Below are 17,157 nucleotides of genomic sequence, written 5' to 3'. Positions count from 1 at the left end.
AAAGACAAATATTTGAACAGAGAGACATGGCAAGTAGTTCATCAGCATAATCAGAGCTAGCAAATGAGAGCATTAGTGAAAGGTAGACTTACGTCCCCGTTCATGTCTGAGATAGCACAGGATAAAACTGGTGTGTTTTGGCTGCAGTGAGCTGTGACATTCCTCTCGCCAGCCTGGCACCTAAGTTTCTCAGGAGATCTCTCCCCAAACCATTTCCACCAAAACATTCATGTGAGCAGGGACATACTTTTCAGACTCTTTAAACCTCTGAGGTGCATTGGATGCAAAGGTCAGGAAATTCCTTCAACACTGCATCTAGCAGAGCAGACAAGGTAGCTGCTAACATGCGGGAGGTGATGAGTAGCTGAGGTGGGATGGTGGTGGCCACTGCCTCAGCCTGTGCAGCTGCACCCAGGCGCAAAGTGGTGAATGGAAGTGGTGCATGTTCATAACGGGGTGTCAGAAAAACATCTGACATTGATGGATAATGTTAAATAAAATCAGAAAGGAGCACTACAGTAAAAATGAAGCCTAAGAGCCCACCCAGAAAACACCAAACAAATGCTGAGAGAATTTTAGACCAGAGTAGAACTAGTCTGTAATAGAGACATAAGCCTGTTAAAGACTCTGAAATGCACAGACTGAACTTCAGGGTCTCACCACCGACTGTTTTCCCTTAACGCTATTTTTTTATTATGCACTACTAGTTACAGTAGAAATTGACTTAGACTGCCTTTTGCACATTAAGCGACATTGTGGCTCTTCATTATTGCAGCAGACTAAAATAGCAAGTAGAAAAATTTACCAGAGATCACGGGTGACTTTTCTGTGTACTTAAACTAGTGCTTCTGGCACATTCTCCCGCAAACTATTCATGCTGTGTCTCCCTTTCTGGTGCATACAGAGAGCATTCGAATAAACCCTACCATTAGCACCATTGTCTGCAGACACAGAAAGAAAGAACCTACTAAGAACCCTTAAATCCCCATGGGCTGTTTATCTGTCTAGTTGAAGATTATCCTGATTTTCAAGCTTAAGGAAGCTTGACCCTTCTGATTAAAGTCAGACAACTAAAGACAAAACAGCACAGCATAGGTGAAAGTGTGGAAGACCAAGATTCAGCAAGTGGACACTACAGAGAAGAAATTTCCTGAATATGTAGTTGGTGGCTGCATTTAATGAGTAGGAAAGATAGAAGAAAAATGCTGAGACAGTAACAAAGTTTTCCAAGAGCATACAAAAACTGCAGTACCATCTACACTTCATCATCACCTTCCACATTGTTGTGTTTCATGCACCTTGCATCCATAACCCAGCCCTTGCATGAGAGAGCCTACATCATGCACTACAGGCCCTGGAAGCCAGCAGCAGCTCTATGCCAGTGAAAATCAGGAACCAGTCTTCATTTCCTCCTTCCCTTCATGCTTGAAAGTTATGTGCAATAGACAAAACACAAACAGTCTTGATAAGGAAATGTAAGTTGAACAAAAATCTGAGACTAGGCCACCTCCTCTTCTGGTAGTTAAGTGCATATGACCAAGCAGAATAGAAGGAAAGAAATACATGTTTTGTAGCCTGTTAGACTATATGGAGGTCACTGTAGCTAAATGCCCACTGAAATCTTCAATGGACTAAAACAAATTAATTCTCTTCCTTTTAATGAAGGACAAGTTTTGGTTACCTAATGCAAACAAGCATTTTACTGACAGCATCAACATGGCAAGAGGAGTCTATCTGTGTAAAATTCACTATAAACCATTTCGTGTAATTAGAAGTAACTTAGAAATAAGTTAAGGCAGAGAAACTTACGATTATTCAAGTACTTCCTGAATCATCCCATCAATTATTGTTTCCCAATCATGGCAACAATTTGTCAAGAGTCATTCCTGTCATATTACAGTAGGAAGGATAACTGGCACCCTCATGCCAGTCATGTGTTGCTCATCTGCATCAAATCAGCCGCAGAGCTAATCTCCAGATGCTTCCCTAGCCTCAAGGTCTCCCCTCTCTGACAATGTCCCCACATTGCAAAACAATCCATGTGCTCTTGTCATGAGCTCAAACAGTACAAGGAAATTGGCTTGGCTTTAGGAATCTACTTTTAGATGCCAGTTTAGACAAAGGTATCTACACAACTTAGAACATGCAATATCTGAGTACACATACTGCTAGGGCAGTATTTCGTGTCCAGCTGTCCTTCACCTTGATGTGCTTGACAGTAATACAGTATTCCATCAGTCCCTTAGTGACTGCAGCTATTAGTAGCACAGATTCTGCATCAACAACATAGCATGTAGGGCTGCTACACTCATATTTTTGAGCATTTTTTCACAAAATTCTGCAGAGATTGGTGAGACCCCATGTGTGGGTAAGACAGTCTTTTCTTCCATACTCTTGCCTGGTTTTAACTATGATATTCCGTCATTTTTTATATGCCTTTATTGCTTTCACCCATGGAGTTGAATCCATGGTAGTTGTTACGTAGAAAAAAATTGAGGCTGCCCTATGACAGAGGTATGGTCTGGGAGCCAAGTGTGACCACAGAATAGGGTGAGAGAGTAGGCCGGATATAAGATTTTGAAGGACAGGCCTCAGGAGCCAGATTCCTGGGCCTAAGATAAAGCAGGGAGCTTGGGCAGAGATGCTGGTCCCAGGTGAGACAGAGAAGGTCTCCAGGGGCCTGTTGAGGTCCTCGGGCTCTGACAGTAATGCAGTAAGGAAACACTCTGAAATACAGAGTGGTGGCCTATAAACACCACAGTTCAAGGCCACATTCTGCAATTGCTCACATAAAGCAAAGAAAAGCTCTATACAAAAGGCTATTTCTGCACCAACTGGCAAAAAAATACAAGGTGGTGGAAGGGTAGCAAAGTGAATTACTGTAATACAACATCCAAAAAACAGTCATTTATGACAAAGGCTGTGTCAGCACAAGACAACATTATCTGAAACCTATAGATCTAAATCATTACAAATGAGCAGAAGCAACCGTCAGAGCCCTACAGCGAGAGGTATGCTGTAGACTTGCCAAATTCTTAGGTGAAACTGTCAAGTTAGGCTGTAAAACTTCAAACGTATAGTGGTGTCTCTGTGCTTTATAACGTTGAAATAATTTACTCAAAATATTGATTTGTCGGACTACTCTATAGAGAAAATCTGTGCTACTTCTAAAGTCACATAACATTGTTTCAATTGACTCAGTACTACCAGAATGCTGGAGTAGACTATACTGTTGATCTCTATATATTATCAGACTGATACTACAGTGATCAGCCTTGTTTCCCATGTCTCAGTCACTTTATTTACACATTGTTGTAGCCTTGTCCTCTGTTTCTTATGCTTTCTTTCCACTAGCCACCGCTGACACCACAGTGGAATTGTGTGTGAGTTCTCTGAGATGTTGAATTAAGGCATTTTCAGCACAATAATACAAGCAGCATTTCGAGATCTGTTTTATGTCTGGGCTGTAGTGAAATTCAGATTTTCCAAAACAAATTCCAAGTAACTTCCTTGCCATGAAAAAGTATGCCTTAGGATACCTAGTAGTCAAAATATGAGCAGTATATTCAATAGTCTGGGAAAGGGCAAAATGTACGTCCGAGACATACAGGAGATCAAACAAGCATGCTGTTGGCACTGCCTCCCAGGCCCAGAGTTCTGCATTACTTGTATGAAGAGCAGCAGCTCCAAGATGAGAAACTGTAAGAGTGTGACACCATCAGCAGCAGCTTGGGCATTTGTCTAGGATCCAGGACAGCTATCAGTCAGAGCAGTCTGTCCTGGAACAGTGATTTACCAACTTCACGTTACATTTCGTGGCTAACCTCCACTAACAGTAGCAATGATGAGCTTTTACTGATTGGTTAGTGGAAAAATTAATTCAGCTGTTCATCTGAAGTAATTATGGATTCTATAAGGATACTTAATGATATGTTACAATCTCCCTCTCCCTTCCCTTCTCACCATGTACTAACCACATCCAGCAGACAATAAATAGCCTGTTACTCTTTATGTTAGGAGATAAGGTGGACTTCATTGCCTCTTCTTTACTATCTTCTTCTCATCTCTACAGAGGAACCAGCCCTTATGTCTTATGATCTCACCAAGGTTTATCTATTTGAACTTAGAAGTGGTTGAAATGAGCTAACATCTTTTAGTGAAAGCTCCCTAACAGTGAGAAGTTTAAAAAAGGAATTCATCTAGGGCTTAGAAACAATGTTGTTACTGTTTTGAGCAGCAGAATTTGACACAAAATGAAATAGTGAGTTAAAGAAATTTTCTGGAGGGCACAAAGGTCGTCGTAAGCATAGGGGACTGAATTTCAAAAACAAAAGAAAGAAATTACTGAAGGATTGAAATAGAGAAAAAGGCACAAAAAGCAGGCTGTGAACTTGGTATCTAACTAAAATTTCTGTTATAAGTTGAAGCTTATAAGTTGAAAAAAATAAGAGGAGAACTAGGTGAGTTCATGAATCAATTAGAAAGTTGTAATGAGCATTGTAGTTCTCTGGAAAGTGGTTCTAGATTCCAATTGTTATATCCAAACAAAATAAGCAAGCATACAAGGGACTAATACTCCACTGGAATGTGACACAGTTCTCATTGCTTGTGTTCAATGAGACCACAGAGAAGAGTCATGAGACCTCCTATCAAGAGAATGAGTATGAGAAGAGTCCAAAGCCCTTAAATGTTATTATAGCAAAACAAAGAAGGAGAGAGGAGGTGACGTGTGCCCTACATACCTTGAAGACAAGAGAAATGTAACTTGTCTCTTGAATACATTCGGATTGTAGATTAAAAGAAAACTTACAGTACTTGGCACAGAAAATTCTGGAGCAACCTTACACTTAACGTTACACTGCAGTAAGAAACATAACTAACTTCAAGGTGGAACTTGCCAAACTACCAAAAGCTCATGTAGTCAGGCTGCCAATAAAAGCTGGGAGCAGGTCTGTCACTGTTCTCCCTTTGTCAGTCAGTAGCACCTTACTTGCCTGTGTTTTTCTGCTCACCCAGGAGTACCAGTGGAGGGAGGAAGAATCTGTCCAAGAAGTGGAAGTGCTAAGTTCTGTAACAAATTATATATGCTATGTTTCAGCTTGCAGCTGGCCAGATTCCTGCACTATTGAGAGTATTAACAGCTTAGCTGGAATCCTGTCATGTAGTTTACCAGGTGCTTTTACAGACCAACACTTCAAAAGGGGTGAAAAAGAAATCTATTTATCTGTCAGTCACTCAGCAGCACAAATGTGAGACACGCTGTGTTATTCAACGTGTTCTTTTCAGATCAATCCTTTTTCTTGGAGGGGACAGTGCTGAATTCTTGCAAGTCATATGGAAGTTATGCTACAGTGATCCACACTTGTCAAAGAGTAATGGTTTCTCCAGAGCCGAGTCATGACATCAGTGGCACCTGCCAAAATTTATAGCACAGATCAAACGTGGCATTCAGAGTTTGCGCCCTGTAACTGTCCGGTCATTCCTCGTGGTGTGGTGCAGACTTCACAAAATTAGACTGTGGGTTTGGGTTGTTTTCCCCCCTGCCATTAAGCTAATTCATAACAGCAGATGTCGTCACTCCCAAATAAAAATGAGTGACGGATGAATAGATTTCATCAGTTATTCCTAGCAGTTGGAGTTCTCTTGAAAAGGGGAACACAGGGGTAAAACTGACATGATGCAGTAATCACTCAAGAAAACCATACTTTGACAGAAGAGGAAGCTACTATACAATCAAAGTAAGCATTTATATTCTTGTATTTTGGCCAAAATAAGATTTTCTCTTCCTGTCTTGATTATTAAACCTGCCTAGACATACATGGGTGTACATTTATTTAATGGTTTGTTAAATCATGCAAATTTGAACCTCTTGTTCAATGTTCAATCATGCAATGATTTCTTCTTGTTCAATCTATGACCTGAAATTCTGTATATTTCAGTATACCCTTGTGGAAATTAGTCTGATCCTGTGTGATTTATACAACATAAGAGGTATCCTGCCACTGTTTCATTTTACTCTAATTGTAAATTCAGTTATTAAGCTATTATTTGTTACTATCTTTTTTGGTATTACCAGAACTTCTGTATTACACACACTTCAACTGAAAGGAAAACCACCATAAAAGGAACGTGTAAGGGGAGACTCATCAAAATTATGCATTCTATGTGTGTAATTTAAAACTTTTTAGAATTTTGAGGCTTTTTTTTTTTTCTTTAAAGAGCACCATAAACAGGCTTTGAACTGCCCGTTCTGTAATAACCGTAATAGATATATAATGCTAGAACATATTCCATGCTTAGACAAACAAACCCTGGTGAAGGGCAAAAGGAATAGGATATTAGTGTCCTGACAAAGATAAAACAGCTCATGGTCATGATATGACCCAAGGGACTGAGTCTAGTTAAAGTCAAAGATAATCTTTCCATTGTTTACAATGGTCACCAAAAAAACCTCTGAAGTGACTATGGAAATTCTTCCAGGAATAAGCTTGTGTTCCATATTAAAATTGCCTGAACCATCAAATTCATTGAAAGAGTTAAAATTAGACTTATCTCCAACTTTTAGAAAGAAAATATTTTTAAGATAGATATATGTATAGCTATAGATATATATGTATATATAAAATATCATTCTTGTTAAAGACTTTGTCTTTCAGAAAAAATTTTGAAAATAAACTAGAAATGTTCAAATATTGTTTTACATTACTGGTTAAAATATTTCCCAGTAAGGAAAAAAACATAAGGTGGTTTTCTTTTTGTTAGCCAAGCCAATTATTCTTTTAATTGTGCATCATTTGGACTAAAAATCACATTGATATTTTTCTCCAAACATGTTCACCTAACAGTTTTACTGAATGCATTGAAATACTTCTCTAAAAAGTAAAAGCACAAATATTTTGCATACAAGTCTGTCTCTATAAAACACTGAATTTTTAAGACTATGGCTAGCTTAAGACACATATTAAATAGAAAGATTGAAAAAGGGTAAAAAATATCTCCTGACCCTTTAGAAACTATTTTCTTCTCCTGCTTGTTTATTTCATATAAAGGTAACTCAAAATACCAATTTTTGATGAAAACACCAAGAGCCAATTCTGACTCTTAAAATTTCTCCAGAAAGAGTCCAAAGTAGAAATTACAAAGTGTGCAGAAGACAAATTACTTGCATTGGATATTTTTTAAAACTCCTTTTTGTACCTCAGCAGAGGTAGTCTGAGGTTAAAATAATTCAAAATATGCAGACCAGGCAAGGGCTAAGACCAGAACATTTGGAAACCTACTAATTTAACACCTTTTCAAAGCACATTCAGACGCAGATCAGATTAAATGAGAGAAGGTTGTACCACTGGCTGTTTCTATACTGGTTTTGTGCCAGTGAATAAAAGTTGTGCATATAACTTACAGCTGGAAGCAAAATTTCCTCTCCCTTGTATGGGATAGATCTGTAGGGGGAAAACTGCTCATCATTCACCCTTCAAAGCTCTTTTAAACTGGCTCTGGGACATGAGCCCACAAGGAGAAGCAGAGGGGCAGGCATTGACCTCTTCACTCTTGTGACTAGTGAGACATCTCAAGGGAATGGCCTGAAGCTGAGTCAGGGGAGGTTTAGGTTGGATATCAGGGAAACGTTCTTCACCCAGAGGGTGGTGGGGCACCGGAACAGGCTCCCCAGGGAAGTGGTCACAGCACCAGCCTGACAGAGTTCAAGAAGCATTTGGGCAATGCTCTCAGGCACATGGTAGGGATGGTGCTGTGCAGGGCCAGGAGCTGGACTCAATGATCTTTGTGGGTCCCTTCCAATTCAGCATATCCTGTGACTCTATGATTTTATGAGTTTAAAACAATGTATTATATGTGGGTGCTATCTGTGTTTCAAGAGTGATTTGCTGTCTTACAGATTGCTGCATGACCCTCTGATTTACGGTTTGATTATAAATGTAGGAGATTTTTCTTTTACAGTGCCATTAATTTTGTTTTTACAATTACTTCTTCTTGTGGACATTCTCCATAAATTAATAATACGTTAGCATATAATTTAATTTCCATAAATGATGAATGCTGTAAAAACTCTTTTGTACACACTTACACATTTTTGACAGTTGAGTTTTAGAGCTACCAAATGCATAAGCCACTTTAACCAAACATAATTTCATCCTTATTTAAATGTTGTTTTATCAGCTTGGCTCTCTAAAAAAGCAGTGAACCATACTTCATATGGACAGGAAGGACTGCAAAACCAACATAATAATAGTTCCTCCTTAACTATATTAATTGAAGATTTAATAAGGGAGTCCATCTTGCACCAGTGTTATGCACATTTTGGTAACCCTTCACTGAAAATATATTGCAGAAAGTTTTATAACAAAAATTTTCAGTTCACAAATAACACAATATTTCAGGTCTTCTGAATGAATAATTTTAAATGAATAGAAATGCTTGCTCTTGCTTATTTTACATTCGTATCAGTGAATAAACATGTTAAAACAAGCTGCTATTAGGAGTCAGAAAGACACCTCCCCGACTTTCCTTTAATTCTCTGGAATGATGAACATATTTTCCTTGCACACTTTCCACCCAGACAAAAATGGTCAAGTGACTGTAAGAAAGCGTGGTTTTTATTTACAGGGAAAATCTAATTGTTCTACTTGTTATGAGCCCTGAGTTATCTGAGTGAAAGAATCAAGAACAAGTTTGATGGCATTAAGTCCAAATGTCAGTGTAAATTCAATTTATGTTATTGGGACATCTAAAAAGAAAGAAAAAAAATCACAAACCCTTGGTATCTGGAGCAGTAATAAAGATTTTTGTTTTGATACAGAGAGTTACTCAGAAATCCAAACCAAGCTCCTAAGCAGAATCTTTCAGTTAGAAACAAAAAAGGAGATATTATACAGCACACATGAACCCTAGTCTTTACACCTAGATGTTGTAATGCCAGGCTCAAAGATAGGATGCTTTCACATCTCATACCTTGAAAGATGCCGGCCAGCAATGCAGACAGCACAGTCTTCAAAAGTTTTACACCAAGAATCTGTCTTAGCAAGGACACAGCAATACCATGTGAAATATTAACTGCCACTGACATTCCTAGGAACTAATACCAAATGTTCTTGACTTAGAAAAAGACCCACAGACTTAGCTGACTAAAAGTTGCAGGTTCCCCTCCATCTTTTGGGCACCTCTCTGATCACAGGTTGTTCTTTTGAGTGGAGCAGCCGAAACCTAAAGCAGCCAAAACCCTCATGCACCTCCTCAAAATCTAACCTGTTTAAACCTCAGATAAAGACTGGAGACCCTCTTGTACCACGTGGAGAATTTCAACTAGAAGTTTAATAATCATAAAAATTTAATTTCTAATTAAAGGTTAATGTGTTATGGCAGATTCTTATATGAGGCAAAGTATAATAGGGTTTGGAGGGCACACTGCCTCAGTTTGTCAGCAACTTGCACTTGGCTTCTGAGGCAATGGGATAATTATCTGTAGAGTGTCAAGTGGGCAGCTGCTAGTGATAGAAGAGCCTCTAAATGGTGCAAAGACCCGTGTGACCTGCTGATCCAGGAATGATGAAATAATCAGATTCCATCACTCGCTGTAACAAGCTATTACCAGAGCATTTATTTTAACACTGCTCAAGGCCCATAGAATTAGGACACAGATAGGGCATGTTCCAGTGCATCCGTGACATGCATATCTTTTTGCCAGATGCAGCCTTAAATAATACTATTATTTTGGGGCCTCAGAGTGAGCCAAAGATTATTAAGATTACCCATATTCCTATTTAGACCACATTCATTGCCAAACCAAACATGTTTAGCACAAGGTGTTAGTAGAACTGCTGTACCCACGTCAATGCAACAATTCTTCTTGTATCATGCTGTGCTACATCTACAGCATCCCCAGTCCACAGCAAGGGAAACACTAGAAAAATGCTGTTTGCCTCAGAGAAAAATACCTGGCTCTTTTGGTGACACTGCAGCTCTTGCTGACCTTGCTGTGAAGAGGAACAGCATTCTAATTACTCATACCCCATCACACAGGAGGTTATATATTACATGGCCTAACCAGTTCATACTCATCACTCCAGTTGGGCTGTGCCTGTCTTTAAGCAACTGGACTTCCCAGTGGAGAAATAATGCATCTCAAAGAGATTTTTCTTTTTGTTAAGCAGTTTTTCCAGTCCAGCCAGACTTTGCACCAAGTGTGGCAACATTATTTGATATTATTGATCTTCTTAAAAAATAGATCCATGAAAATGAAGACAAATCTAAAATATTCAATCTATAAAGATGCCCAGAAGTTACTTACGTGTCCTTTTAAGGTGCCAGGAGTTTCAAATACTGTATTTGATAGTAGGACCTTAGAGAAATCTGCCTTAATTGTGTTAATCTGACTGTCCTTTTCTTTTACTCTGATCTTTCACTTTATGGCATTGTATGAAGTAAAGGTTTCCTCAGACTGGCCTACATTAGCATAGTCTTTGTTGTATTTATCAAGGATAGCTCCTAAAGTATGAAATCATCTAGGAAGAATATTCGTAAGTATGTATCAAGGTCTATGAGGCCTTAATTCATCAGCATTACTGAGTGGAGCGTTGGCAGAAGTATCTAATACAGATAAACATAAGGAAGCAAACCTCAAATTAAGTGCTGATCTAGTAATAGAAAACTCTGGAGTTCAGGTTTTTGGAATTTTTCTTTCTTGTATCCTCCCACTTCTTGTTGGGCCTTAGTGGAGGAGACTGATTCAGGAAATAAACAACAGAACTTAACTTTTCAAAGTATCATTATGATCTGATAACCAATGCAATATGGTAATATCAACAAGGACATGACACATGATGAGCATTTTAATGTTTGAATAACATGCATTTAGCAAGGACATATTTGCCTATTTTCTGTCTTTTTTCTCATTTATTGGAACTGATCCTGTACTTTAATGAGATCTACTTTTAACCATATTTAAGACAGAATTTTGATAAAATAAAGAACAAGACCATAACAAGCTCCCCAGCGCTTTGCACTCTGTGTGCTTCAACTTCAGATTCATAATTACCTTGATATTTTGTGCATGACATCATTTGGAGTAGCAAAAGGAATCATTTAGGAGCAATCAGTTTCCCTGAGATAAAACCATCTATGATCTGTTTTAAGAATATGGGAGATAGAAAACAGGAAAGTCCTTCACATCTAATCTGAACTTCAGTGACAATGGCACTATATTTGAAAGCATTTTCACAAGTTCTTCTAAAATTACTTCAAATCTCACACACACTGAGGCATCCACAATATTTCAGTTAACTGTGCCACTCGCAGTCATTACTCAGTAAGAAAACATAGTTATGATATTCAACTGTCACCCAAGGCCTGTTTCAATGCCTTATATTTTGGTTCAAGGCAGACTAAGCATTAGTTACCTACTCTTTTCAGGTGACATACTTTATTTTAATAGCACTTCATGAGAATGAAATTTCAAGAGGCTAAGTAATAAAGTGCCTGCCTCAGGTTAGGCTTTTGACTGTTCTGACCTCTGAATTGCTTTTCAGAAAATGAGCAAGCATACGAACTTTAGACACCACAGGATGGGTGGTCATGATGCGGAAGAGCTGAAGAACTTCTGGGAAAAGGTCATCCAAGAGCAAGCTAAACAACAAGAAGCTGAAGAGTCTAGGTTAAGCAAAAGTGCCCTGAACAAGTAAGTGGTATTTTTTCTTTTCTACAAGAGAGCAAGGCATGTCATCACGTGTTTTAAAATAAGGTAACCTGTTATTGTACTGCTTTATTCATAGCACAGATTGTGTTCTGGATCTTTGGCACTTTTCCTCTCACAGCTGCTTGTCTCATATTACCATGGCTCTTCTGCATGGAAACTCACACACCCCTCACCCTTAAACCTCATGAGCATTCTTCAAAGGCCTTGGAGCATAGCCATGAAAAAATAAAGCACTTTGGAATTATGGCTTGTGACAGCCAGAAAATAGCAGGAATTTTACCTGGAACTGGTACAGCCACACAAATAAATAAAATAGCATTACTTTAAAGGGACAACCACCCACTTAATCTGTAGAATAGAAAATCCGTGGCACCTTTATCATGTTTAACAGCCCTTTACATCATATAAGCCCAAAGGTAAAAATGACGCCATGAGATTTTCCCATTCAAAGGAAAAAGTTGTGGGGGTTTGTTGTTGGTTTTGTTTGTGGGTGCTTTTTTTACAAAGCAGTACAAAACAACAGGGATTGCCTAGAGAAACCTGTATTGCTGTATTGTGGTATAGATACCCTGCACAAGTGTGGTGAATTTCTTCAAATATTTGTTCAGCTTGTTACAACTCAGAAGTTTGAACCAGGGTCTCCACACACTAAGTGAATCCCCTGACTACTGATGGACAGAAACAGAGGACAAGAAATACCATGTCTTGTGTGGTTTCCTCTTGTGCTTTCCTCCTGAAATTAATAAAGGTTTGCGTGCACAAACTTTTCTCAAAACTGTGACATTCACATAAGCTAATTTGACTTCAGCAAATTGGAAGGTGCTGCTAAAGGGCTGTTTCTCGGAAAAAAAATTCCAGATACCTTGACCCCAGTGCCCAAGAAAGAAGTACTGACATCATTTAGAGACTTGGAAATCAAGATCTGGGCAGGCCTTGTGTCTTGAAAAAGTCAGGTGCAGACAATCCTGCTTCCAGTATCCTACTCCAGCTAGTCAGTAGTGTTTCCAAATCCCAATCACAAAATTACTGGAGAAAAAGCATGTATGACAAAATCCAGGAAAGAGTTCAGCTTCACTGGAAATATCACTCTAGATCACAGAAGACTACAGTGAAAACAAAATGCAGTTTGTGGTTTAGATAACATTTTTGACTTCACAAAGCTGAAAAATGTTAAAAGTTTTTATAAGGTCTTCTCTGAAGAGAAAAAAAGAAACGCAGTGAAAGAACCTTGAAAATGTATTAACTTACGTATTCAATATGTCTTAACTGACCCATCACAACCGTGAAATAGACCCAAGCAAGTTCCTTCAAAGTGACTTGCCCAGTCAAAGCTCACAAAAGATAGTTCACAAAGTGTTCTCTAATTTGGAAAAAAAAGATTCTTTCAGGAGTCAAAAGGCACTTTCATAACAAAACATACATATCCACTACCTCACATAAGAGGTGCTCAGGAGGATGACGTGGTTTTACATAAAGGCAAGTGCTCCCTTTGAGACATGTAGGACACTGATGAGAAACACCAGTGTTCTCAAAGGCAGATTTTTCTTAATGCACCGTACCTATTTTTTGAGGCTTAACTATATGCATGAAAGAATATTGAAGACTAGGTAGTTTAAAACACAATGTAAAACCAAACTCAGAATCTAAGATAACACAAGCACCCATGTGAAACAGCTACTGCTGGGTTACTCTCAGATGAAATCATTGGCTGCTGTTCTTTTCACCATAACAAAGGTAATTTAAAAACCCATATATTCTGTGATGCATTTGACATTACCATATAATAGCTAATCTTATAATATTGCTGGGTCAGATGTTTCATAACATTCCCTTCAGAAAACAACCCAGCCAACAATATTTTGCAGTTGTCCCTAGAGATATTCTCTTCTGGTTTTGCTATACTAGTGTCTTGCAGCTATGTGTATCCTCTTGTACGCGACATCAATTCCTTTCATTAAACACATACAAGGTCTGCAGAGTTGGTTTTGGTTTGGTTTTTTTTTACCCAAAAGGACATATTTTAAGTTCAGCCTGCTCTTCCCCACAGCATTTTACAGTAGAACTTGAGGGGTTGGGGAAAAACTGTATTTTTTAATTTACACATTGAATGACCTTACTGCATAGGCAGTACTTCTGTGTGGCTTTGAGAATACCCCAGAGGGAAAAACAGAGTTCTTCACAGTGACAGTATTTCAGCAGTTGTTTGACTCATTCGGAATCCAGCAATGTCAACCACTGATAGCATCAGCGCTATCCCTTTCTCCCCTGCATTCCCAATCTAGCAAGCTAGAGGGATGTGTAATTGGTAAATAAATACAGGACAAGTGCTCTGGTGATGAAAGAGAGGAAAGCTTCGACCCTGCTGAAAAGCCTTGGATACACTTGAAGGATTTGGCTCAATAATTGCTAAGCACTTGCACTCTCTTTGCAGACTTCGTCAGGAATGGACTCTGCGGCTGGAAGGTCGAGTAAGGCAGGTCCAGGTGCACATGAAAACACGGGAAGAACAAATGACTCCAGTATCTATCGAGGCTCTTCCTTCACCAGATAAAACTGTTGCTTAAAGTTATTGTGTAAACACAGCAAGCACTGGGCCTGATTCTGACCTTCTGCATGCACCTGTAAACTAGCAGTTACACTGCCAAACAACCAAACGGTCAGATTCTGCCCATTTTCCAAACTATTTACTAGAGCTACTATTAAAGTCCTATTGAAATTCAGTGCAAGAATAATGCCACAGGGGGAAAAAAAGCACAAAGGAATAGATGAGAAGCAGACAATTCTAATTTTCCATGATATATTATTGCTGTGATATATCAGGACTCTGTTATGTAACTCTGCATTTCCAAGTGACAACAACATACCGCTAGGAAAGAGGGCAGCTTGTTTAATAGGAATAATACATTCAGACAGCTGCATGCAAAATTGCACATTTCCATTTACACAGCTCACAGAGTCTGTCTTAATGCAGACATAAGATGTTCTGTCTGCCTTGATGAGCCACAGTAGAGGGAGTTAAGGATTAGCCTGATCAGCTGGCCAGGAGAAGAAACATATTCTTTAATGGAACGAGGGGAGAAAAAATAGAACTTTTCTGATCAACATATAAGAACATTTACAGATCTTAATAATTAAATGAACAGAGAAAATTACTTTAACTTTCTTGGGGTATGTAAGAAAAAGACTACTGAGCCAGTAGTCTTTATTATGAGCCAGTCTGACAAGTGTTAGAGTAGTAAGAGCAAGTCAGTGTGAGAGTTTGAAAGAGAAGGCAGTGTATCAGTTCATCATAACAGCACAGAAATTCTTTACAAAGTATCACTTGCCATACCTGGCATGCACTAATCCAAACAATTCCTGCATCTTCTACTGGGTTAGGTGAAACAAAGGTAGGAATAACTAAACACAAGGTAATAACAGTGTTCCCTGTTTACCGAAATGTCTGTGTATTGAACACCAGTCTTTTGGATTAAAACACTTATTTGTTTTCTCTTCAATTAATCTTTGTAAGTAAGTAAGTAAGTATAAGTAAGAGAAGACTCATAAGTCTAAACAGCTCTTCTTCTGTAACAGTATTGTGCCAGACAGAAATTTACTTTGAATCTTTGTTTATACTAAAGAAGTAGATAGGAATGCATTTGATAAATCTCAAAACAGAACAAAAATTTAACAATTTTGACCTCACAGAAATGCTTTCTTTGTCCTTTTAAAACATATTTAATTAAAACACAAAGTTTTACCAAATGTTCTCACTTCTACAAAGTGAAATGCTCCCACATAAAAAAAACAAGCTGTCACAAAAATGTTGTTATTCCTTGAAGGGTTAAAACAATTAAAAACTTATAAAAAGTTATTCTGTTGCTGAAAACTGAAGGGATTGTAGTACGAGATTCTTTTCATAAAAGCTGACCCAAAAAAGCATGCAATTGTTTCTTTCAGTGGCTATTTTCCATTAGACAAGCAACGCTGAAAAAATAATAAAATTTTAGCTGCTTCTACCCTGAAAGACTGGTCTTTCTCTTCTGCATCCACTGATTTCCCACTGCTCTCTAAAAAGTTCTTTTCTGTAAGCCGGTGTCCTGGTTTGGGCCAGGACAGAGTTAATTTTTCACAGTAGCTGTGAGGGACTGAAGCCTGGAGTCCTGTGGCCATGTCTGGGTGTTATTCTATATCACCTCATGCCACGTCTGCGGGGTGGAAGTCCAGGACGCTTTCGGGAAGAAGGTGGAAGTGGCTAGGGGTCGGCGGACAGTCCGGGTGGAAAAGCCATCGGCCCCGTTGTTCATTGCCTTGGGGTCGCGCACACGGGCAGTAATTTTTGCATGTAAATCACCCTCTCTTTGAGCACTTTTGTTATTAGTGTTGTTTTCTTATCTCACTAGTGTTTCCAGTAAATTGTTCTTATCTCAGGAGATAATCTCTGCCTTTCATCTGTCACCAGAGGTTTGTGGTTTTGTTTTTAGTGAGAGTACTACACTGAGGAATACCATTCCTAAAACATGACACCCAAGCTAAACGTTTTCTTTAGTGAGGTGGATCAAGCACAACCTGAACTAGCTGCCACGTACCAAAAAACTGGAGTAGTTTACCTTACTGTAGCCGTAGCTAAAGGACATAGACAGGGGCTATTGAAATGGAGAAGTGCCACATTCTCCACTTCTGAAAACCAGATCTCTTAGATTTGTTAACTTAACCACTGATTTATGGTGTTATAATGTCACCCACATCAGTGCAACTTACCCCTGCTCCATGTCAGTGTGAGAAGATCCAAGAAAAGCTGGCTCAATAAGAATTTATTGTTCTTTTACATTTAATGTCAATGTTTTTAATTATTAGGAACACTTTTATGACACTCTTTCCAACTGTTTATGAAGTTATGTAAGATAGGAAAAAGACTACACAAGTAGATGCAATTCCCACAAAGCAATTTTCAGCACTCCCCCAAAAACTACCTTATGTCGCTGAGAAGCCGTTTTTCTGTAAGGATCTCTGAGGGCATCCAGGGGTATGTGAAATCACTTCCACTACAAGCAGTCGTCATCATAGTAGCTACACCCCAAAGGAGTGTTGCAGGCATTGTTTACCTTCACAAGTGCATGGAACCTATTTCAGTTGTGAATGGATTTCTGATGCAGCAAAGTGTGTGCATATCACAAGAGTGAAAAACCACAATGCTCCCACACTTAGCAAAAAACATCTCTTTGTGAGTTGCTCAAGTGCGTGGGCATTAGTCATGGTTACCTGTTCTAGCACACACTTTACATGACAGCAGTAACCTGACATCTCCATGGCGTTGAACATCAGGTGTTTCTGTTCCCAAATGCAGGTGTTCATCCAGTTTTCACTGCTACTTACACATACAACCAGACTGAGACAGGTATCAGGTACGAGAAATAATAAAGTCTAGTATTCAGATGCAGCCAGATTTGCTGCTTGCAAGTTGCAAA

At 38.8% G+C, this 17,157-nt stretch overlaps 1 protein-coding gene across 1 annotated transcript; it reads left to right on the top strand.

Annotated features, from left to right (window-relative positions):
* Nucleotides 1–5,598: 5,598 nt before the first annotated feature.
* Nucleotides 5,599–15,690, top strand: LOC309585089 (protein FAM240C-like). Its single transcript, XM_082301562.1, has 3 exons — nt 5,599–5,738; nt 11,544–11,692; nt 14,142–15,690. Exons 2-3 carry the CDS (start codon nt 11,547–11,549, stop codon nt 14,272–14,274), a joined length of 279 nt encoding a protein of 92 aa, XP_082157688.1. The 5' UTR covers nt 5,599–5,738; nt 11,544–11,546; the 3' UTR covers nt 14,275–15,690.
* Nucleotides 15,691–17,157: the final 1,467 nt, after the last annotated feature.

This window comes from Coloeus monedula, assembly GCF_965178545.1.
Source record: "Coloeus monedula genome assembly, chromosome: Z".
In the NCBI taxonomy this organism is placed as follows: Eukaryota; Metazoa; Chordata; class Aves; order Passeriformes; family Corvidae; genus Coloeus; species Coloeus monedula.
Note: the sequence above shows the minus strand (reverse complement) of the source record. Positions and strands in the feature narration are given on the sequence as shown.